The sequence below is a fragment of the Clinocottus analis genome, unplaced genomic scaffold (genome assembly GCF_023055335.1).
Source record: "Clinocottus analis isolate CAN_PGR_092001 unplaced genomic scaffold, fCliAna1.0.p SCAF_11, whole genome shotgun sequence".
Taxonomy (NCBI): Eukaryota; Metazoa; Chordata; class Actinopteri; order Perciformes; family Cottidae; genus Clinocottus; species Clinocottus analis.
Window position 1 is genome coordinate 19664719 of NW_027175832.1, and position 24780 is coordinate 19689498.

At 46.3% G+C, this 24780-nt stretch overlaps 1 protein-coding gene across 4 annotated transcripts in view; it reads right to left on the minus strand.

Moving 5' to 3' along the window:
- Window positions 1-24780, minus strand: part of pard3ab (par-3 family cell polarity regulator alpha, b) — a 165834-nt gene that overhangs the window by 32198 nt on the left and 108856 nt on the right. For all 4 annotated transcript variants that reach the window (XM_068566323.1, XM_068566315.1, XM_068566306.1 and 1 more), the window contains 2 exons: window positions 22072-22200; window positions 16676-16975 (listed from right to left, as the gene is read on the minus strand). In XM_068566323.1, coding sequence (XP_068422424.1) covers window positions 16676-16975; window positions 22072-22200 — 429 coding nt within the window. The remainder of the gene's footprint in view (window positions 1-16675; window positions 16976-22071; window positions 22201-24780) is intronic.

Here is a 24780-nt window from a genome sequence, read left to right on the forward strand (position 1 = left end):
CTGGTGGCGTGTCGGGGCCGAGGTGCGTCTGGCTCCTGTCAAAGCTTCCCGAAGTGGACGGCGATGTGGAATCGGATCCGTCGGGTCGGGGGCGACGTCTTGAAAACATCATGGCGATCAGAGCTAATTGAGATCCTTTAATCTTGAACGTTTCCTCCGTGTGCGAGCGTTAGTGTGATTTAAAAAAGGGATTCAAGAGCCCAATTAGCCATCAAAGAGACGGCATCAAGTCACGAAACCTGGACCGCAGAACGTAAAGCGACTGGGTTCTTGTTGACGGGAGAACAAAGAGGAACCAATGAGGACTACATGAACTCCAGGAGGAGGTCTGGGTGTTTCTGTTGGTCGTCGTCCCGCTCGTTGAGTTAGAATAAACATAAATAAATATATAAACCACCCATCTGGAGACTGAGTTCCAGCAGCAGGTTGTGTTTTGGATCGTGTTGCAGGTTCAGGAAACACTTTTTTTTTAAATACAAAGTGAGGTGATTCCAATGTGTCGACGCATATTTAAACCACGCTGACGTGCCCCTCCCCCTCCTGGAGGCTGGCAATGCTCTACAGCTGAATGTAGATGATTTAATGAGGGAGCTAGAAGAGTTTGTGTTGGACGACGGTTTGAAAACAACATAAACTCTGACCCAGCGAGTCGCCCGATGAGCGGAAAAAATAACTGAAGAACTTATGGACTCATAAGGAATAACTACTGGATATGACAGCAGCTGGAGACGCCTGAAGAGCCTTTAGGCGTCATAACCTTCTTCTCTTTGCAACGCAGCCTCGTGGAAACTTAAACATCCTCGATCTAAACTTTGTTTAGGGTTCATACACAGTCTGATCAAAGCTTTTCCATGACTTTAAACCAAATTTTCATGACTTTCAAAAAAGATATCCATGACTTTTCCATGACTTGGAGGGAAATCTGTGTGTAAAACAGTAAAAAGTGATGAAATGTCGTATTTAAACTGACAACGAGGATTCTGAAGCATACAATAAACCCTAGGTCCTTTTCCAGGCCTGGAAATGACTTGTTCCAGGTTTTCCATGACCGTGAAGAACCCTGCTCTAAGTCTTTTACTCGTCTTCACGTCCTCTCTAACCCGGTGACCAGTGGAAGAGAAGAAGAGCAGCGGGACGTGAACCGCTGGTGGAACGCCAACGAAGCGAGCGCCCAGAGTTCACAGCGCCAGGTCTTTCTTGGCGCCACGACTTCTCCTCCACCCCCCCCCCCCCCCCCCATCGCGCTGATCTATTAATACAGCCTCGCTCACAATGGAGGATTAGCACGAGCAAATGAGCCCCCCCCCCCCCCCTCCCCTAAAAAGTGATTAGGTTTTGTTCGAGTTGGTTATTGCAGCGGCAAATCTCCGCCCAGCAGCTGTCGGCCTCATTCACGGCACCAAGTCGTTCCAGCGCCAACCGCAGGGAGAAAGAAAGAAGAAAAGCCCCCCCCCCCCTCCGATAGATCGCAGATATCGCCATTGAAACGTGGAGCGCTGAAATAAAAGATCCAAACGGCGCGGGGTGCACGCTCTGCTACAATCCTGGTGAACAGAGTGGAGAAAGAGCTCCCAGAGTCTTCTGTGGCATCCTAATTAGTTTAATGAGGGTTTTTTTCTCCCTCTCTTCCTCAGTTAAATCATTGCATTTAATTGAATGAAGAAAACAACTTTTGGAGCTCTGTGTGTGTGTGTGTGTGTGTGTGTGTGTGTGTGTGTGTGTGTGTGTGTGTGTGTGTAGAAGCGGGTTGGGGGATAATTGCATTGGAAGTGGTTAAACAGAGGATCTCTTAATCCCAAATGCAGTTACACTTATTAAAGCAGGAGGGGAGGAAGAAAAAACTAAAGTTAAGACTTATCTCATTAGCAACCGTCGTCTTGTTCTTCTCCACAATCGCAGTAAATTAAATAAAGCGGCCATTGTGTTTGAGTTCCACTGAAAGGATGTGCAAAGAGCACCGCTGAGTCTGTAGCGGGAAATAAAAGACAAACCGGCGTTTGACGTTATGACGTCATCGTATCTGCTCTGCACGCGTCCTCATGTGGAGACGACCAACGAGCTCCAGGACTCTGAGGTCTGCAAAGCTACGGAGGGAAAGGTCTAAATGTAACGTTTAACGGTTTAAATGTAACGTTTAACGGTTTAAATGTAACGTTTGAAGGTTTAAATGTAACGTTTAACGGTTTAAATGTAACGTTTGAAGGTTTAAATGTAACGTTTAACGGTTTAAATGTAACGTTTAACGATTTAAATGTAACGTTTAACGGTTTAAATGTAACGTTTAACGGGTTAAATGTAACGTGTAAGAGTTTAAATGTAACGTTTAAGAGTTTAAATGTAACGTTTAAGAGTTTAAATCTAACGTTTAACGGTTTAAATGTAACGTTTAACGGTTTAAATGTAACGTGTAAGAGTTTAAATGTAACGTTTGAAGGTTTAAATGTAACGTTTGAAGGTTTAAATGTAACGTTTAAAAGTTTAAATGTAACGTTTAAAATTTTAAATGTGACACTTGAAGGTTTAAATGTAACATTTAAAGGTTTAAATGTTACGTTTAAGAGTTTAAATGTAACGTTTAAAGGTTTAAATGTAACGTGTAAGAGTTTCCTTTTTTCCTCATCTCGCTCTTCTTTGAAATCTATAACCAAACCAAAATCCGTGGTTTTCTCCTTTTTTCGACTCTTCCTTCCTTCTTTCCTTCCCTCCCTTCCTCTCTTGACCGCCACAACCCTTCCAGTTCCTTCCTTCTCTCTTCTCCTCCTCTTTATCTCCCTGTCGGCATCTCTGCCTCTCAGCTCTAAATAAAAGACACTCGTCGCTCCCGCCGGCCGACAGACTTCAGACTTTTCTTCCTCCATGAGGGGAAACCTGAGGCCCGGCGCTGAGGGGGGCGGGGCGGCCGCCAAGAGCCGCCGGGAGGCCTGATTGTCATTTCCTCCAAACACAAACACACACACAGACACACACACGAATCTAATGACATTTACTCATGCAGCTGCAGCGATCAAATCAGCAAAAACTACAGAAAACACACACACACACACACTTCAGTAAAATATGTTTGCCAGCGGTGCCGTGCTCATGGATCGTGCATACGCAGTGGACGTATTCACAAATCCGTTTTGCGCAATCGGGTTCTGCATTCTGGCGGCGGCCATCTTGTTTTCTCAGGGCGAAACGTCGTATCTGAGACGGGGGGAAATGAACACGGGGGCCGCAAGCCTTTTGCACAAGTTAGCATCCAGCCGCGGAGCGCTAATGGCTGCTAACCCGCGTCCCGCGCGAGAAAGAAAAAAAAGAGGATTCCTAATCAGCAGAACTTTGTTCCACTCCCCCGGGGGAGTCCATGGCTGCGCCGCCACGCGCTCGCCGCGCCCGCCGCCGTCAGAAGCTCGCTGCCTCTTTCCTCGGCGATATGATCTGCGAGCGGCCGCCGCACGCTGCGCCCGGCTGCCGCCATAAAAGCAGCGTTTTTTTTCCCTTTCTTTTCCATACGGAGCGCTCCGCTATCGCTGGTGATTAGCCGCGAGTGCGGAGAGCGCGGGCGTCCTCGTAACACTTCAAAAGACACACACACACACACACACACACACACACACACACACACACACACGAGGAAAAAAAAACAGAGGATTCAATTGCTTTAATGGGCCCCGGGCCGCAGAAGAAGAAGAAAACGGCTCGGAAGAACGCACACTTCAACCCATCAGTACATGTCACGGGCTATTTAAAGATGAGGGGCCCTGATGTGGTTTTTATGTGCTGTAGGAACACGTTGCTGCAAAGAAAAGGTGGTGGAGGGGTGGAGGGGTGGAGGAGCGGAGGGGTGGAGATGTGAGGGATGTGGACGTGCTGGGAGAAAAAAAAGCATCGAGAGGATCTGAGACACCAGAGTGTGATTTTACTTTAATGAGGCGCGGCAGACGAGGAGAAGCACAATCACAGACCGTCACTGCCGGGCTGCGTGTGTGCGTGTGTGCGTGTGTGTGTGTGTGTGTGTGTGCGTGCATGTGTGTGTGTTTCACAACGTGGTGATGAAAAGAAGCCCCCACCCCCCCGTCGTGTCTCATGCAGACTCTGATCTAATAACGGTGAAGTCAAGAAGTGTTGCGTCTCGTGCGGCGGACAGCAAAGCGACTTCGGCGTGTGTGTGTGTGTGTGTGTGTGTGTGTTTAAATAACGTTGCTCCTGGGGTCGGGAAGTTTGGGCTTCTTCACTTCTCTCCTCACCTGCTTTTTTAAAGGAAACGAGAGACACAAAGAGGACCCAAGTCTTAGGAACAGGAAGTAAATAATACACCAACGCTGAATGTCATCGGCCGCGGCGCGCGGGGAAGAGGAGGAAGAGGAGGAGGGCGGCGGCGGCGAAGGAGGAGGGGAACGGGAGCGTGAAAAATCGGAGGATGTTGCAACACGATGTAACAACCCGGAAAACTCTCCCCTCCTCCCACCATCGCTTACCACCACAGACACACTCCTGGAAGAAATAGTCTGTCCGTCTGTTTGACGATCATATCAGGGCCGTTTCACTGTGTGTGTGTGTGTGTGTGTGTGTGTGTGTGTGTTAAAAGGTGAAATCCAACCCCTGCGCTACCTGAAAGGTGACCCCGGGGGCCAATATCTGCCACGAGGGAGACCGCGGCACGTCGGCGGCTGTTTCAAGAGTTCAGCAGACGGACTGACTGACAAGAGGAGGAGGAGGAGGAAGAGGAGGAAGAGAAGGAGGAGGAAGAGGAGGTTTAACAGGGAACAGGCGGCGCTAATGGGAACCAGCAGGCTCCTCCGGGTCTGTGGGTCACCGCGCTGAGATTCTAACCTGAAGAAAATTGGGACATTCCAGGTAGAGCCACGCTGCTTCTGCCCACACACACACACACACACACACACACACACACACACACACACACACACACACACACACACACACAAACACACTTAGAGACACGATTGGAGGCGAGTGACCCGACCCGTCGTCATCAAACACTCCATCCATCCCGCCCGTCGTCTTGTTACCGGTGCCAGACCTTCTCCACTCAGTGGACACGTTTAAGGGTGTGAGGCTTTTATTCTGAGGAGGGGCCCTGAATCAAAGGTTTATTATATATATATATATATATATATATATATATATATATATATATATATATATATATATATATATATATATATATATATATATAAAAATAGTAAATACATAATACATTATAAATACATTATGGATTATAGTTAATTAGTTAAAATTCGAAGAAAAAAAATGTAGTCTTGTGTGTGTATATATATATATATATATATATATATATATATATATATATATATATGCATGTACACACACACTACAATAACAGAGAGCTTCCTGGGTAAATCCACCACATGCATAAAACATGGAAGTCAAACACACGGATGCTCAGAGGGATTCAGGAGGACAGCTGAGTGGAAAGAGCACGACACCGAATGTGGGTCGGCAGCCTTTTAGGGTCACACACACACACACACACACACACACACACACACACACACACACACACACACACACACACACACACACACACACACACACACACAGGCTGAATCCCAGCGGGGGAGAGAGAGAGTGTGTGTCGTGGTCGTTCGCCCTCGGTGGCGTGCGGCGCTCCGTCCGGCTGCAGCGCCGCTCTGAGGAATGTTGACGAATTCCTTTGATGTGATGAATATTAAAGATTGTAAATGGACCACAGAGACGTCTGTGACATGAACGGCTGCGCTGCTTTCAAGCTCTTTCGTACTGTAAAATAACTCAAACAAGGGTTAGAGAGAGAGAGAATGAATTGGCGAGTTTGAGAAAAAGTTTTAACGTGAACATGATTTTTTTTGGTTTGTCAAAAATCGCGTGTTCACTACTATAAAAACTTGCTCGGTCCAAGACATTATTAAACTGGACTGGAGAACTGTTTTTTTTTTAAATGTTCCCTATGCTGCATGTGTGACAAGGTTTTAGGCCGCCCTCTTCTTTATTAATATAATACATTTCTATGTTTTCATCCTCGTTAAATAGTCAGCGGCCATGTTGCTTTGTGTGTCTGCAGAAGCCACACGGAGGAGTTCAGATGGACCGTCAGCCTGGCACCAACAGGAGAGGATGACATCATCAGACATGGTCAATACTGCTGGGTGGAGATGGCCCTCAGACTGTCCCTGACCACACACACACACACACACACACACACACACACACACACAAACACACACACACCGAAACATGACCCAAGAAAATTGCACTCAAACATACTAACAATATCTTCCATGATTTGGAAGCTGCTGACCTGTCCTTCTCCCCTAATCTCCTCCTGATTGTGTGTGTGTGTGTGTGTGTGTGTGTCCACACTAATCACTCCGTTGTTCAGTCCAATACCTCCCAGAATCCCCTGGGGCTTTGCCCCTGCGTCTGCGGCCTAGTGAGCCCCACATTACTCACAGATGGAAAGCATTCAGATTAAGTTACAGCCCCAAAAAAAAAAAAATTAGAAGAGAAGGTTTCTCTTCTATTTTTTCTGTGAAAACCATCAGTGTCTGTAATTCAGACATTTTGTTTTTTTGGCGGGTGTTAAGTGAAGTGCTTTTGTTCACTCTGTCTGACATTATAATGATGGAAGAAGACATTTTGTCTGCAGTTGTCGCTGGCAAATGAAAAAATAGAAAAACTTCATGAGCAATTTCTTGGGAATAACAAGGTAGTTTTGTGACACACACACACACGCATGCACACACACACAAACACACACACGTAGCCGTGTCGAGCTTGAATCAGAGATATCTCTTTAGTCTTCACCATGAGGATATTCTGCAATGATTTAGCTTCTTATGAGCTAACAGAAGCTAACAATGCAGCATTGATCCTGCACCGACTGCAAGACCTTTACAACCAGATTCAATGCATTAAGAGACATTTATTTACATGTATCTGCCATTTTATTCATATATTCCACTGCTTTTGAGAACCTAAGACCTTTGGTGAAACCAATTCCCATCACCAAAACCAATCGACCACATGAGTAAAGTTATGTTTTCAGAAGAGATGTGAAGAATTAAAAAAAAAAATCAAGGTTCAATTTTTCAGCTTTAGAGTCATATTTACACTCGTGCCTCATGACAACGGTCCCTCTTTGTATAGAGAGCTGAGATTGTTCTGCAATTTTGGATTTAAAACACATGGCCATGCATCTTATATGCAAGCGCCTTTAAAAGGTGGATTTCAGAAATGATGTAAAATCGAGAACGTGTAATGAGGGAGAGTTTAAAACAAACTGGGGGTGTTTTCCCTTGACGTCGTTGTCTGAACGCTGAACGTTACTGCCATGAGGTAAGTAGGCGCTTGGATTACTGGACGTGTTCATGCTCTCAGATCAAACACTGAGTTTGGCTTGTGGTCAGGACTCGATGGTTTGATCACAGCAGGTCGTCTGGAGCATCCGGCTTGAACACGCGTTCCAGAAATACGAGACTTAATCCCGTCATTAGTATTAAAACATCAGCGACGCACTTAAAAAGGGGAATTATTGCCCCAGCTGTTGACATGGAGGAATTTTCGCAATATTACTGTTAATTTGGGAAAGTTGTTGACAATCAAATCGGCAATGTTTAATAAAAAATACTTTAAATGTGACCCGGTTTGACGACAACGAGACTCCATTGTGGAGGAATTCCCCCTTTTGGAGGCTTTGGGGCTCGAGGATTATTCACAGTTTGTTGTGTCAATATGAAAACTAAATTATCTTCGCAAAGTGGAGACGCCAATAACGCGGCTGGAAGGCTCAGAAGGCTGGAAAATGTGCAAAAAAAAGGAAGGAATTGATTAATTTCCGGGCCGTTAAGATGTTTGTTCAAATTTGACGGTCTTGACTGACTGCAGATCTAATGTTTACGCTTCGAAAATTGTCTAATTTATATTTTATTTGTGATGGAATTTTAGGTATTTGCATAGACTGAATGAAGGAGAGTGTCGTCCTTCTGTGGACTTCCTGTTCGCATGTGAAAGAAAAATGGCATATATACAATATTTTCCACTTTTCCACACAATAAACTGGTGAAGTTACTACTTCTAGCCACCCACAAAGTGTTATGATGAATAAAACACTGCGACTCAGAGCTCAATGTATAGAAAGAGTTTGATTGACAGGACCTTCGTGGACTCTAAGAGGGGCAAAGCCCGCCTTGTTTTCAAAGATATTTAAAACAAATCTCTCTTCACGGTCGAAATGAACAATCGAACAGTCAAAACAGCGCGTTTGGTTTCAAACCAATATGTGCGCGTGGGTTTTTTCATCCCTCCCGAAAAGCTGAAGGGGCAAACAAGCTGCAGGTAACCGAAACCCTAAGAAAACAAAAACTGACTGAGCTGTTACAAAACTGAATGATGACATAAAAGTCTTCCCTCTCCGGCTCTCGTTCCAACCCGAGAACACCCAGACAACCTCAAACCCCCCTGGGCCACAACATATCGCTCTCCTGTAGCTCTTGGCCTCGGTCCAGTGCAACAGGACCGGCCCGTCTCCCCTCACACACACACACACACACACACACACACACACACACACATTAACCGGTTCCCCCGTCCCGGAGCAGATGGCCGGCCGACGGGCCCGAACGTTAGCCGCATGCTATCTCACGCTTAGGCGCTCCCGTGTAATCGTTTGTCGACGGCGTGCTGATTAAATGATGGTGTCGGCCATTTTAACTGATTCTTAATGGATCGCTTGGCTGGCGAAAAAAGAAAAAAAAAGCAGCAGGCGTGAGCGGCGGTCATGGAAGCCACCTCGTTTCAGGAGATTTTATATTCTGCCGATTAGCTGACTGTAAAACCACGAGATAGAGAACTCGTGTGATGCTGGAGCTCCTGTTTCCTTTTGGATGTTTCATGGGGGAATAAAGAAGAAAGTACTCCTTACGAGTGAAAAATAAGATCTATTCTTACTGTATTTATTCAAATTTAATTGCCAAAAACTACATTTTACAAGATGACATTTGAATGCATCATGATAACGTTAGATTAGAATTTGCTAAATCACTATTTTAGAGTTTTAGTTGGTCCCAAAGTTTTGGTTTCGATGTATTGCTTTGTGCACTTTGGTACGACAGGGTGTCAGAAGGGTACAAAAGGGTGTCAGAAGGGTACGACAGGGTGTCAGAAGGGTACGACAGGGTGTCAGAAGGGTACGACAGGGTGTCAGAAGGGTACGACAGGGTGTCAGAAGGGTACGACAGGGTGTCAGAAGGGTACGACAGGGTGTCAGAAGGGTACAAAAGGGTGTCACAAGGTGTACGACAGGGTGTCAGAAGGGTACGACAGCAAATATTTGCATCTGGCCACGCCCACAGACACTAAAAAACACTCTCCAGACCTGGATCTCAGATTTTCCTTATACCTAATTTTCTGTAATCATGCTCAACCAGATTAAATCTCATCAGTGTCGTGTTCATTCTCAGGTGCCCGTGCCGTGGAGACTGGAGGTAAAACGCGTTGGCGGCGATCCTAAACTTCGTCGCCAGGCTTTTGGATCCGCCGATAGTGGAGATGACCCTCGAGCGGAGAGACGTCCCCCCCCCGAGCTGCAGGAAGACGTCCTGTTCTGCTCGGCGAGCGGTGAGAAACACATCCGTGTTCAACGCGTCGCGGTGAACGCCAACATCTTGTCCTGTCTGGTCTATTCGCACGTTACGAGCCAGCTACAGCAGAGCAGCCGAGGCGCAGAAAGATGTGACCGAGCTTCATTTCTCTCGCTCGCTCGCTCTCTCTCTCTCTCTCTTCTCAGGGTCTTTAACGCAAGCGAAGAGTGGAAAAGTCACAGCTGTGATTCCTTCCAAACTCCAAGACAGCAGAGAACAAGCAAAAACACTTTTTTCCACCGTTTTCCAGCTCAATAGTTTTACGACCTTGGCTTTCAAATTGAATTCGTCAGGCGTCGAGAAGTCGCACAAAAACAAATCTTAGTTTTTTTTTCCCGACACGCTTTGAAGACGGGAACAAAGTGGAAGCTGATTGGGTGGCTGCAGCATCAGCTGGTCCGGTTCTAACGCGTTAATCATCAAACAAAACAGGCCGCCTTTTGGATTTTTATTTCACGTGGAGAAGCGATTCAGAAACGTGTGGGATTACAGCAACACGGGAGCGAGGATGAAACAGACAACACAGATGATGTCTGTTGGTAAGTGGATTATGAAGGGATAGAGAGTGAGATAGACTTCCTTTCCATTGATCCCGCCACACACACACACACACACACACAATGTGGCACCTACTGGTTCTCCGTGATTTTTTTCTGCTTCTTAATCCGACAAAATGATGTTTAAGCTCGCTGAAGCTTTTCAGCCTTTAAATCTCCCCCGCCTTTGTTCTTGGAAACTGTGTTTTGTGCGTTTTGTGAGTTTTGGATACTAGTTTGGCGTCTCGTGTGTGTTTCTGGTCCCCGAGCCGAGGGCTCCTTGTCAGAAGGTCTCCGGGGCCCCTGAACAGACAGCAATGCTGGATTAGCTTGTGTTTACGCAACACTAAAACAAAGAGGGGTGTTTTTTTTTTTTTTTTTTTAATTAATTGCGAAAGGGAAAAGGCAATGCAGCGAGTCCAAGTAGTCGGGACCGAGCATCGCTATACACTCGTGCTCTTTAGCTCACATTTCCACAGTATGAAGTGGAAAGAAAGAGGCATAAAACAGCATTCATTGATTTTCGTGGAACTACTTGGGGGGGAAAACACAACATCTGATATATTATCACCAATGAAAGTTAAATTAATTGCTATGGGGCTGGCAAACAATTGCCTGTTTACACATCTAACTGACTGGAAGCATTATTAGCATTTGCTTTAATGGCCGACTGCGAAATGCATGTACAATATTCATTATTTTGAGCTCAGTTGGGAGGGGCGTTCCTGGCTCTTTAGCTGCTAAATGTATCACTGGTCATCAGCTAATTGCTAACTTTGTCTGCAGCTAGTTAGCGCCAGTATATCAGAGCTTGTTTGCTCAAAAACAGCTGTGGCTGTTATGGCGGGAAACAAGTTCATACTGCAGAAAACTAAAAAGACGTCGCTCAAAAGGATTAAAAAAAGATGCATAAAGTGGAGAAATTGGTCGACAAGTTCACAGGCTCCCTTCCTTTCAATTAAGAGAAAATATATTGATCAGTCCAGCTTTAAGACCGGGGGCTCCGGCTCATTTTGTCCCCGGGGCCCACCTTTCAGCTAAACCCAGTCCGGCGCGACCACCATCGACAGAAGGCACACGCTTTGTATTCATGGTGTGCAGCTGCATACCTGTTACCACACTATGTGTGGCTCACACTCACTCACTCACACACACACACCTTTGACATGTCACTCCCACTCTACATTTTCAGAAAACACACACATGTGCAGCTCAACAAAAAGACCCAACAAACACACAAGTGACTGCTTCGAAACACTGCACAGACTCACGCTATTATACAACATGTGCACACACTCTCTCTCACACACACACGCACACAATCTTATCAGCAAAAGCTGCGAGGCGACTGCTGTTTCCGGTGTGCGTTTGTGAGACAACGCGGCCGCGCTCGCTGCCTCTCCAAGGGCCCGTATTCCCCCGGTGGAGATGAAATGTAATGGAGCCGATTCAATAAGAGCGCGCTGCCTCCTCGAGAATCAAATCATGGCAAATCCCTCAGAGCCTTTTCTTTTGTTGTTTTTTTCCTCCTCCGGCATTCGCCGCCCGCCCGCCTTGCAGCTGGGAGGAGGGGGGAAATAAAAACAATGGCGGCTAATTCACTCGGTGCTCACAGAGCGAGGACGGAGGGCGGCGCGGAAAATGATTTTCTCGGGTTCGTGAAGCGAGTCATCAACACGCGGCCTGCCTCTACAGTATATTCAGAGAAAATACCGTGACTACAGTTTATTCGGGGAAAATAATGTGACTACAGTATATTCGGAGAAAATAACGTGGCTACAGTATATTTAGAGAAAATACCGTGGCTACAGTATATTTTGAGAAAATAACGTGGCTACAGTATTTGGGGAAAATAACGTGACTACAGTATATTCTGGGAAAATACCGTGACTACAGTATATTTTCGGAGAAAATAACGTGGTTACAGTTTATTTAGAGAAAATAACGTGGCTATAGTTTATTCGGAGAAAATAACGTGGCTACAGTTTATTCGGGGAAAATAACGTGGCTACAGTATATTTTGAGAAAATAACGTGGCTACAGTATATTCGGAGAAAATAACGTGGCTACAGTTTATTCGGAGAAAATAACGTGGCTACAGTATATTTTGAGAAAATAACGTGGCTACAGTATATTTTGAGAAAATAACGTGGCTACAGTATATTCGGAGAAAATAACGTGGCTACAGTATATTCGGGGAAAATACCGCGACTACAGTATATTCAGAGAAAATAACGTGACTACAGTATATTTAGAGAAAATACCGTGACTACAGTATATTCGGAGAAAATACCGTGGCTACAGTATTTGGGGAAAATAACGTGGCTACAGTTTATTCGGAGAAAATAACGTGGCTACTATATATTTAGAGAAAATAACGTGGCTACAGTATATTTTGAGAAAATAACGTGGCTACAGTATATTTTGAGAAAATAACGTGGCTACAGTATATTCGGAGAAAATAACGTGTCTACAGTATTTTCGTGGGAAATAACGTGACTATAGTATATTTAAAGAAAAACCTTTTTAAAGCTATAATGGTGAGGAGAAGGATTGGAGAGTGGTGGGGGACTGGGATTAAAAACACGAAGCTTTGGACAATATTTAGTTTGGCAGGTTGAGAAGGGAGGAAGAAAGACCAATAGTGTCCCAGCAGCAAGGTTATACAATTTGGTTGCGAGCCAAAAAAAACAAAAACGCAAAAAAAAAGAAAAGAAAGAATGTTCCCAACCTGATACTACAGCGTGCCGCCTACGCACCAAACTGCACAGTAACACAACAACAACAACAAAACAAGTGCTCCTGTGAAAACATGTATAAACACCAATTTACTGTGTTGTTCGAATGTGTAGCTTCACATATACACACACACTGTGTGTATGTATACATAAACGAGGCGTCTAATAAGTGTTACAGAGCGGGCGTGAAACCAAAGAACTACATGTTGTTTCAGGCTCGGTTGAGGCTGTCGTCCTCGGGGGTCAATGCTCCTTAAGGCAAAGGAAAGGGCACACTGTTCCCAAAAGGCTTCTGAGGCTCCTCCAAGGCCTCTTTAGTTGTTTTGGTTTTCTACGGTTAAATTGAAATTTTTGACAGCGCTGTGTTTGGAAAAAAAAAACAACCCAAGAGGCAATTATAAATGAATTCCAATGGATATTTATGCAGCTGCATGTTGTTTTTTTCCTCCCGTTTCCTCACGGTGTTTAAGAAAGGCAATTGTGCGTTTCACTGCCCCAGGAGGCATCAACAGAGGGGGGGGATTAATTCTGGTATTCTCGTTTGGTCACCGAGGTGAATTGAAATGGGTCGCGGGAGGAAGTGACAGCGCTCCGTGGGTGGGGGGGTTAATGGATGCACTTCCTCATGTAAGTTTGGATAACCTGCTTCAGGAAGATCATGATGACCACGATGAAGAGTATCATCACGACCAGCGGCGGCGACGCTTCAGAGTCAACAAAGGCAGAATTGTTCCTCCTCGTGTCACATTGAAGTCACACTTTGTGTAACTTGTTATATTTTTTCTCTGGTGACTGGAAAATAAAATGCCAAAAGTACATCATTAAGAAAAATAGCCAGAAGCTATAAAAACAAGAAGACATTTTTGGATGATTTTCTTTCACATCATTGTTTCCATCAGGAGAAGCAGCTAAAGTTGGAGTTTAAACATTTAGCTATTTCAAGAGAAACAACCGGTCTGGTTTTAAAATGTCAGGGGTAAAAACATTTCGAAAAATGTTGCATGCCGTAAAATTTTTGTTTGTTTCCGTAGAGGTGCAAAAAAAAAGAAGCTAACTCATAAACCACTTTTATTCGGAGTGCTGTGGGAATAAAGATCCTTAAGTCACATAATGGAGCTCATTATGAATCCCTGTGCCGCGGCTGTGACCCTGTCGATCTTGTGACGATCACGACGCGGCGGCGTCAATAAAAGAGCTTTACAAGCGGCGACTTGAAAACCGGGACGCATCAAAAAGCCGTATCGTAAACGATTTCGAGGCATAAAATAGCGGATTAGCAATCCGACGAGCGCGGCCCGCTAAAGGGTTCGCGATTCCCAAATGGTGACGAGACAAATCCAGCGTCCAGCTGACTCGCACGAAATCCGAAACCGCTTGTATCCCGGCTCGCCCGCCATTTCAAAAGCGTTGAAACAAAATAACATTTTCCTTCGCTCTCGGTTTCTATGGACATGTTATTGCTTTGATCAAATCTCCATCGTGCTTAAAGCTCCGATATCAGTCGCCGCTGCCATTCGAATCCCATAATAACAAACACTCCCCCGCCGTCGGGGGCGGAGGCCTGCCCCCTCCATCCCGCGCTTGGCACGTCAGGGTCTGCTTCACTTCCTGTTCAGTGAAGGAGGGTTGGGGGGGGTCGGACAGGAAACGCACTTCCTGCTTCTCTCGGGAGGAACGTTCTGCTTACTGGGAGCGCAACACAATCTCTTCAAGGAGCGAACGAATCAAAGCCCCCAGAAAAAAAGGAGCGAAGGGTTCAAGTGTTCAGGGGTCGGCGTGGCGAGCTGATAAAGTGGGAGGAGTCGTGTCCGTGGTCACGTGCACGGCGTTATTACTCCAAGTACAGTTGGTGCTCCAGAGCAGCGGTTCTCAACATTTTTTACACTGATGTACTGATTTTACCTCGATATGTGAACAATTAGCAAAAGATGCTGGTCTCAGGCTCCTACAGCCGAAGTTACAACGATGAAAAGATAAGATGAGTCGGCAAATCCTCACATTTGAGGAGCCAGAACTAGTAAATACTTTAAATTCTCTCGACGGTTGTCCAACATCAAATGAAACAATTGTAAAAAGCGATCCATTGAAATGATTTCAGCGCTAATCCGGTAGCCTGCTGTCGCGGCTGTGGGCTTTAGGGGGGCAAACTTCAAAGAGCCATTAAACAATATCTTATCATAGAGGACAGAAGAGGGGAAATAAAACCATTGTGTGCAGAAAGAGTGAACTTTTAACTCGAATATAACATTGATTAAAGTCTAAATCAAGAGTGAATTCCCTCACCTAATTAAATTAGACTGCGTATCTGCATAACTCCGCACAGGGCCACATCCGGGATTTAATAAAAAGAAACTTAAATTAAAGATACTATGACAACAGCAGCACAATGAATTATTCATCAATAGCTGCGGCGCTCTTGGAGCACACACACCGGCTGCTGGGGGCCGACTGGAGACGACGAGCCCATTCATTCAATAAAAAACTAAAAAATGTTGTATGGAAAAACATGAAAAAATTATAATTAAAATATATATATATATTTTTTTTTAAAAAAGTAAATTAAAAATCTATCGTAAAACAATGAATAAAAAAAGTAATAAAAGAAATATAACAATTTTTATTTTTTTTAAATAAGGGAAAAATAATATAACAAATTTTTAAAAATGAAGGAAAAATAATTTTTAAAAAAAACAAGAAAAAAAAATTCTGCATTGGACTTTGCTCTGCTTTAGAACAAAAAGGGATCTCCATGTCGGGGTCGTCATTGTTAAAATCAACCGTCAATCACACGGACACGTGGAAGGAAAAGGCGGGAAAACGAGACGCAAAAAGCTGGAAACAAGACAGAGAATCAACAAGAGAGCGAGGATGGAAAGAGAGAGAGAGAGGTAGAAAGGTCACGGGAGACAGAAAGAGAGACGGATATACAAAGGTTCCCATTCCCTCACTGCCTCTCCCCTGAGTAATGCCCCCCCCCCCCTCCCCCAACACACACACACACACACACACACACACACACCGTGTCTAGCAGGCGGCGAGCTGACATTTACCGCCTGCCTTCTGTTGCTGTGATTATTTCCTCCTCCCAGGTGCGATACGCCGCCTCTGAGCAATAACGCCGCCTCAGAGGTACGAGGGTCGGTGGACGCGAGGCGGGATCAGACCCCCGGCTCGACCTTTCACTGACACGCCGGGACCGAGTGCGGTGCTTCAGAACCGGGAGGCTGGAAAGGTCGCAGGGCCGTGAACGGCAGCCGTTCACCCAGGTTACTGTGACCAGGTGATGCCTTTCTTTTGCACGGGACCAGGTATCAAGACATTGTGACCACTTCCAGGACTTTTTACCAAATTTCCAAGGCGTTGTACCAATTTTTCATGACATTTCCATGACTTTACAGCAATTTTCCATGACCTTTGACCAAATTTCCATGACTTTAAATCAAATTTCCATGAATTTAAATCAAATTTTCATGACTTTAAACCAATTTTCCATGACCTTTGACCAAATTTCCATGACTTTAAAACCATGTTCCATCACTTTTGACTAAACTTCCATGACTTCCAACCAATTTTCCATGACCAAACATGGTGTGAAATCTGTGTGTAAACGGTCAAAAGTGATCAAATGAAGCATTTTAACTAACAACGAGGATTCAAAGCATACAGTAAACCTTCAATGTGTGAATGATGGAAGCTAAACACGACCCAGAACCAAAAATCCAGCTATTGAAAGACAACAAAAGCTGCATAGCTCCGCCCCTACCTGTCTGCAGACGGAGGCCGCTCGTTGCGGGCCTTGCTGACTTGCGTGTAGAGGGAATCGGAGTGCTGGTGCTGGTGCTGGTGCTGGTGCTGGTGCTGGTGCAGGTGCTGGTACTCGTCCCGGGGGCTGTGCGGCCGGCTGTGCCCGCTGTCCACGGAGCTGTTGAGCGGGTTGAGGCCGGCGTACGGGTGCTCCTCCTCCTCGGACGCCCTCTCCGGGCCGCGGCCCACGTCCAGGATCTCGGCGTAGTCGCGCTCCCGGGCCTGACGCTCCCGCAGCTCTCTGGTCTTGGCCTGGATCCTGGTGGACAAGATTGGAACAGACACTTTGGTTGTTTTTTTCTGGGGGCCGTCATGGAGTCCGCGGCTTTTATTCTTTCCCACAACGATGCAACAATCACCGCAGAAGTCATTGTGTGCAGGACGCCGTTAACTACGCAGCTGACGGATTCATTGAGAGGATTCAATTCATTAAACCGGTGACGTAAAGCACATTGTCGCACGATGAGCTCCACGTTTAGCACCGGCGCACAAAAGACTCTTTTCCACCTCGGCCCCGGGAGGTAAAACCTGACATTTATCCGCCGCGGCGCCGTAAATCTCTGATGTCACATCGGCACAAACAGTATGAGAGCGATGGTTTATTGCAGCTTTTTTTAACTTTCCATTACAGGAGAGAGAGAGAGAGAGAGAACGAGAAAGGGAGGGAGGGGGAGAGAGAGAGAGAGAGAGAGAGAGAGAGAGAGAGAGAGAGAGAGAGAGAGAGAGAGAGAGAGAGAGAGAGAGAGAGAGAGAGAGAGAGAGAGAGAGAGAGAGATGATGTGGAGGCTTTTATTCATGCTCTCTCTATCACCAGCACATCACTGTGGTGCCATAAACAATGCAAAAGAGTCTGTCGCCCCCACAGCACCTCTACATGGCACGCACTTTGTAGTGAAAGTGCTGCTAATGTACACACACACACACACACACACCTGACACCTTTGAGTCTCATACAAAACAATTCACACACAGGCGTGCGCGCACACACACACGCACCTTTGTCAATAACACAGAACATCTCAAACACAAAGAAATCACACACAAACCTTTGGCTCTCATACAGAACCACACACACACACACACACACACACACACACACACACACACACACACACACACACACACACACACACACACACACACACAGTGAATCAGTGGGGGGGCTTTACCCATCGCGCTGCTCTGTAATTACAGCCGTGCCGTTATCAGAGCTTTACAACCCGCAATTATCGCCGCGCTCCGCTTTCCTCGGCGCTTCTTTTTACCGGCGGCGGGAGCGAGGATGGGACAGTCGTGGCGGCGGCGGCTCAGCGGGATGGAAACCTGACATCGCTTTCTCTTCCAGAACATGTGCACGCTGAGAGCAACGAAACAATAAGACTGACGCAAGAAAAAGACGTCGCTAATATAAGAAACAAAGAATGAACTTGACTAAACTGAATGTGGAAAACAGGAAAACAATCTTTTTTCATGACTTATTCCAACTGCTTCAGCATGTCGCAGGACCTGCGTCTGTTCTCGCTGCTGACTCGTTGGGCCCTTGAGCATCGGGGCCCTTGAGGGGTCCGTCTTCAAACGGAGGGAAAACAGTGATTTCCAGCAGCGGCGGCGGCTGATAAGATACGGCCAGACACACCGATCCAGCGCCGGGTGGACGGGGGCAGAGAAAAGACCTCAGATCTTAAAAGGAGCTGCAGTATCAAACAAAGATGGCTGCCTGCATTCGTGAGGTCAAAACGGGACTGAAGTGTGCGGGTTGCATGCTGGAGGGCCGTTCCATTAACCCGTTAACCTGAAGGAAAACCACCATCAAAAGATCCCCAAATAACGCCTTCGATGTGTTTCTTCCCACAGCTCAGAGCTGCAGCGACTCGTCTCGCTCTGGGATCATTAAAGGTTGATGTCATCTCAAAGACATTTCAGACGCCGGTAGCCGCTTGAAAATTCACAATTAATGCATTTTTTCTCTAGAAACTGTGCAAAAAAACCTGTTAACGTTAATTATAATGAACAAAAGCAAGAAAAACCTCTATGTTTTAGTAAATCCTTACTGCCAGGAGTCCTCACATCGGCCTCGGCAGCGTACTCTACTTCTCTGGATAATCAGATCTTTCCATTCATCCCACGTTTGAGATGCACGAGCAGATAAAGTACATCACCACCTGGGACAGCGCTCACTGGAAGCTGTGTGTTTACTCATGTTTCAGGGGGAAGAAATGAGAGATTATTCATTAGAGTCTGAGGTTTCGGTGTGAAAGCTGGAGAATCATCAGTGGCTGTTTTATTAGAGCTTGGTTGGCGGTACTGGGAGACCACTGGGTGAACTGGTGCGAGTCAAGGCCGACTCCAGCCGTCGTCCTTTAAGAGTGAATCCCAGCTGCGTCAACATGACAGGCACTTACTTCCAAAGCAATGCTGCTATAAAAAACACAATAAAGCTGATTAAAAAAGGGGGACAGGAAGGAAGAGCGCACTTCGGCCTCTTTCGGGAGCTTTCTTTACCGGCGGCCGACCTCCATGTGATGGAAAGCTCTCAGCGCCAAGGACTGGAGGACGCTTGGAAAGGAGTCAGAGACCGAGAGGACGGATGAAAGGGTAAAGAAACGTCATCTCGGGGGGAAGAAACGAGCTCGACGAGTGACCTTTCTGCCACATGGAGCCAGAACAATGGTCCATTATGTGCCATTGTGGCCGCGTTGCAATGAAGCTTCCTCTTAGCGGTAGCGCTGACACGAGCGAGGGAGCGCGCTGAAAGGCAGGAAGTACACCAGAGGAGACGGTGCGGCGGGATAAGACGTCGTCCCTGTTTGGAGCGATAGCACTGGCTCTTTATCTGCATGTGTTATGACGAGCAGCTTCAGCCGCTTCTGGCACAGGAAATGAGATTATACATTTTAACAATCCCTCATTTACTACAGCAGGGTTCATACACACTTTGAACAATGGGTTTCCAAGACTTTAAATATCCAATTTTCATGACTTTTAACCAAATTTTCACGACTTTTGACCAAATTTCACAACTTTTGACCAAATTTTCACGACTTTCAACCAAATTTTCACGACTTTCAACCAAATTTCCATGAGCAAACATGTAGTGAAACAAATCCACATAAAAAGGATTTAGAACAAGGCTATATTACTTTAAATTTACTGAAAAAAGTAATCAGAATATCGTGACATTTGGTAAAAAAAAATGGGGATTACAGTTTTAATCCAAAAGTAACAAAGTAGTCAGATTACTTCACTTAAATATTGTGATTCTTAAATTCGGTTGCAGATAAAAACAACAGGTATTTAGATGAGGTTACATTTTTAAAGTAACTCCGCCCCCAACCCTTGTTTTTTGGCTCAAAATGGCCGCCGTGGAGGCCGCTCAAACGGACACAGTTCCTCACGCCGGCCATCAGACACCTCGCCGTGTCTGCTCGGTCGCACTTGGGGAAGTCTTTTAGATCTCTTAACCGGAGTGGAAATCATTTTCCATCGATGGTCGCGTCTCAGACGTCCAAAGGGGATCGTTGGAAATCTATATTTTCAGGGATCTGTCAATCTGAGGCGCATCGGTATCGGCAAAGAAATCCATGGTGAGGTGAACCGTGCGGCGCCGGTGCCTCCCGAGGTGGCTGAAAACCATGACTACTTATTTCCATATGTGAACACACACACACACACACACACAAAAACTGTCTGTCTAGATTTGTTCGTCTTGGCTCGGGGTCGTGATCCCCCCTCCTTCCCCCGAGACTTTAAACCCCGTGAAGGAAATCCATCCATTTAGTCAATCACGGCTGGATTAAAGCGCCGCCCTCTGGCAGCGGGTTCGATCGATGGGCGCGGCCGAGGCCCGGTCTCGGTGGAGGAGAAGCGGCGCGGTGGAAACGCGGCTTAACCGGATCAGCGTCCGACGCCGCGGCGTCCTCGGTGGGATCTCGACCCGTCGATATCAGTGCATCTCAGCCGGCGGTTAAATACGAAACGAGACGCGCTTGTGCTTTGCAGGTGCTCTGGGAAGTGTGTGTGTGTGTGTGTGTGTGTGTGTGAGTCAAACAGCCAACGGCGGACAAAATAATTAAAGCATCGAACCGCCGGCGAGACCGTCCCTCGGTGGCGCCGCTCGGTGGACGCACAAGCCCTAATTTGGCTGATTTTTCTTCCTCATCTTCCCCTTTTTGCTTGATTTCCCCGAGCGCCGTCCCGCCCCGAGGCAACGCCGCCGCACGGCAACAAACAAAAAGAACAAACAGACGCACATATGAATTAAAAAACGCCCGCGTCTCTGCTCTCGCAGATGAAGGAGCAGGAAGCAGCGTAACGCGGAGCGGCGCCATTAAAACCACTCGGCCCGCGTGTTCGGACGGATAGATTTTTTTGTCGATAACACACACACTCTTTGATTTGCTGTAACGGTGGAGAGAAAACAAGGTTTTGCAAAACGCCTGCAGGAGACTGGAGATGGAAAAGCTACACTTGTGAGGACACACACACACACACACACACACACACAGTTCAGGATACAACCACCGAGTATTGAAGTCATGAAGAAAAAAGGTGAACCTGTTTTTTTATTTCTTCTTTTTTTTTTTTTTTAAAGACCATTAGGTTTTCAGTGTGTTCGTAATGATTCATAAATAATAATGAACGCGCGACAAAGTAGCAGAGACGTACGGGACGTGTGGAAGGAGCCGTAACAAAAGGCTGACGTGGCATTTGCGTTCACCTCGCGCCAATTAAAAATAAAGACTCGCCATTATCGTATTGTTGGACTATCTGCTACTGCGGGGAGACAATTACTAACCAAATTTTAATAACGTGAGGAGGGAGGGGGGGGAGAGAGAGGGGGGAGAGAGAGTGACTCCTGCCCCGACACAGAGAGCAGGGAATTAATTAGCTGGCCGGTTAATGGCCTTGGCATTTATAGACCGCCGCCCTAAAAACACTGGCACCGTGCCGGTGTGACATTTAGTTTGGTGAGGGGAGGGAGGGGGAAGGGGGGAGGAAAGCGAGAGGCAGGGAGGAGAGAGACGGAGAGGGAGAAGGAGAAAGAACCGCTTAAAGGTGCAGTTTATGTTCACGTCTCTGAGCAACATCCTCAGAAAGTCTGATCAGCAACCGCGATCAGAAAAACGTGAGGAACGACGGACAAAACCCGAAAAACACATCCGCCGGCTTGGCGCCAGGCTCCAAGATGGCCGACGAAGACACGTCTCCGTTTGAGTTTTGACCTCAACTTCTTATCCGACACCTTCGGGATCAAACCGACGCTGCATGCTAGCGCGGCTAACGAACGCGTCGCTAGCAAACGCCGCAAAGTCCGGACACAAGACGGACGTTTTTTTAACGGGAGGAAGAGCTCACCTCTCCTGCTCCATCCTCATCTTCATCGTCTCCTCGTCAGAAACCTGCGTCTCCTCCGTCCTCCACTTGCTGGAGCCCTTGCGGTCCATCTTCTCTCCTGGACGCTCGTCCTTGCGGTGCTTCCCGAACCTGCGACGCCACAAACAAATATATAGAATTACAAACTACAACAACACTGAAACTCACCGCAGGTAGACGCTCGTGAAGACGCTCGTGAAGACGCTCGTGAAGACGCCACACATCAGCTGATCTTCATGACGGACGCACCTTAAGATTAAAAAAAATGTATTTTGGTCATTTTTTTTGTCTTCATTGTTTTGTCGTTGAAGTACACGAATGATTTGACGGAGCATCCTTCATGTCTTCCTACCTGTTCATTGTAATCCTTTCACCTTTGTTGCCATTCAGTGTTTATTACACACACACACACACACACACACACACACACACACACACCTCTGGATTTGTTTGCTTCTTTCTTTGTTTCTCTCATCGATTCACTTTATTTCTCTGGTTTTTAAAATTCCCTTTCTTCTCTCTCTTCCCCTCCACACATCTCAGTGAGTCTCTTTCTTTTCCTCCGCTCTCTTTCTTTCGTTCTTCCTCATCTTTAAAAACAACTCACACTCTTCTCCTTTAATTCCTAAACACACTTTCACTGCTGAGATTTCCACCTCTTTGGTTCTGCCTTTGATGCACTTTCTATTTTTTTGAAACTTTCTCTTTATTTCACTTTACGCTGTCTCTTCTTCTTCAGTCACACACGTCTACACACACGTCTACACACACATGTCTACACACACACACCTCTTGAGGTTGCCTTTGTATTCTTTGCCGTAGTTTAGCTCTCGGTCTTAATGTTTCATTCATTGAGTTTCTCTTGTGTGTTCATCTCTCTCTCTCTCTCTCTCTCTCTCTCTCTCTCTCTCTCTCTCTCTCTCTCTCTCTCTCTCTCTCTCTCTCTCTCTCTCTCTTTCATTAGCACTCTCTCGCCCCTCTGGTTCCTCTCAGCGCGTCCTCTTCAGAAGCATCGTAGATATTCTCCGCGGACCAATTTCCTGTGTGAGTAATCTCGGCGCTTCATTGTGGCGGCGAGCGCGCTGCCAAAGTCATTTCTCCAACCGGCTTTACGCCGAGTCCATCAAGCTGAAATATCTCCTGTTTCCTTTAGCGCCCGCTCCCTCCCTCCCTATGAATGTAATTACCCCCCCCCCCCCCCTAACTTTAAACCAATGGAGCGGGGTTTGAACCTGCGAGCACCTGCGAGTCCTCGATGTTTTCTTTGACTACGTCATACAGGAAGTAAGGTAGAAGGCGGCCATTTTAAACCCCAGCATGCCTCATTCTGACAATGTTTTGGAATAAAAAGAATTTACATTTTATAACTGAACAGTTTTTTTGGACCGAACCCCCCCTGAACGCCTCGTGCTGTGTTTTATGTGACGGTTTAGGTCCCGATCTTTCCAAAAGGAGTCTTATTATTTGGGCTGTTGAGGCACCATGATACAGTTTTTGGGACATCTTGCTCATGTCATGCTGGATGATTTCTTTTTTTTTGTTTTTTACAGATATACATTTTTTCCACAAGACTTTGCTGAACAAATACATTCAATAAACACAAGTATTGGAAATAATTTGAGGTTCCTACGACGACTGAAACACAAGGAACAAGGGGAAAAGAGGTCAAAAGCTAAAAAGGGTTAAACTACAGTGAGAGAGACAACACATTAAGCGATCACTGTGACCTTGTGACCTTGTGACCTTCAACCTTCAAGTTCTAATAAGTTTGGTTCTTGAGTCCTTGTGGACATTTAATCTAAAGGGATTATCTTCTGTGGAGAAGCACGGCGGCTTTAACACACACCAAAGAAAGCACAACGCCAAGGCGCCCGAATGCATCGGCGGTGACCGCAAAGGCTTCTGGGACGCGAGGTGGACGAGCTGCTCTTCAAGTTCCCAAAAAAGAGGAACTGAGGAGGAACCGAGAGCGACGGGAACGAGGAGGAGAACCCGCGGTGGAGGAGGAGGGAGACCACGGCCCATTACCTGATTAATGCAACCGCCGAGTGACGACTCGCCGCTAACGCTAACGCTAAGAGCGAGGAGCGATCGATCACGGCGGGAGACGTCTCTCTCTCTCCCTCTCTCTCTCTCTCTCTCTCTCTCTCTCTCTCCACACCACTAACTTTCATTAACGGCCTCTTAAAAAGACTCTCCCACAAACACGAGCGGCACTAAGATGGATGAGAACCTGCAGAGAGTATTAAGCGTGACACTCGGGGCATTTAATGATCTCGTATTCCAGGCACAGTCAGGCTCCGCCTCCACGGCGATGCCGTCGATAAAGGAGGCGGAGCCGGGTTTCTCCGAGGTTCAGAAAGACTTGAACAACATGTCGGGGATTCAGTGGATTCCACTCAGCAGGCGACCCGACGCGTCGAAATGTCACGCGGCGAGCGGTAAATCACAGCGGAGAATTTAGGGATTTAGGAGGAAGCCGGGAATGAATGTCACGAAAATATTAGTGAAGGCATTTAGGAAAATATCAGACGGTGGATCCTCGACACGGGAGGACGGGGAAACCAAGGATTTACTTTATTTTTACTTTGTTTGCAGCGTTATTGGCTGAAAATCTCTTAAAATGTTGCCTTAATCTCCCTGAGGTCATCTTCTCAAATTCACTTTTTAAAAAAGATACTTGCATATGAG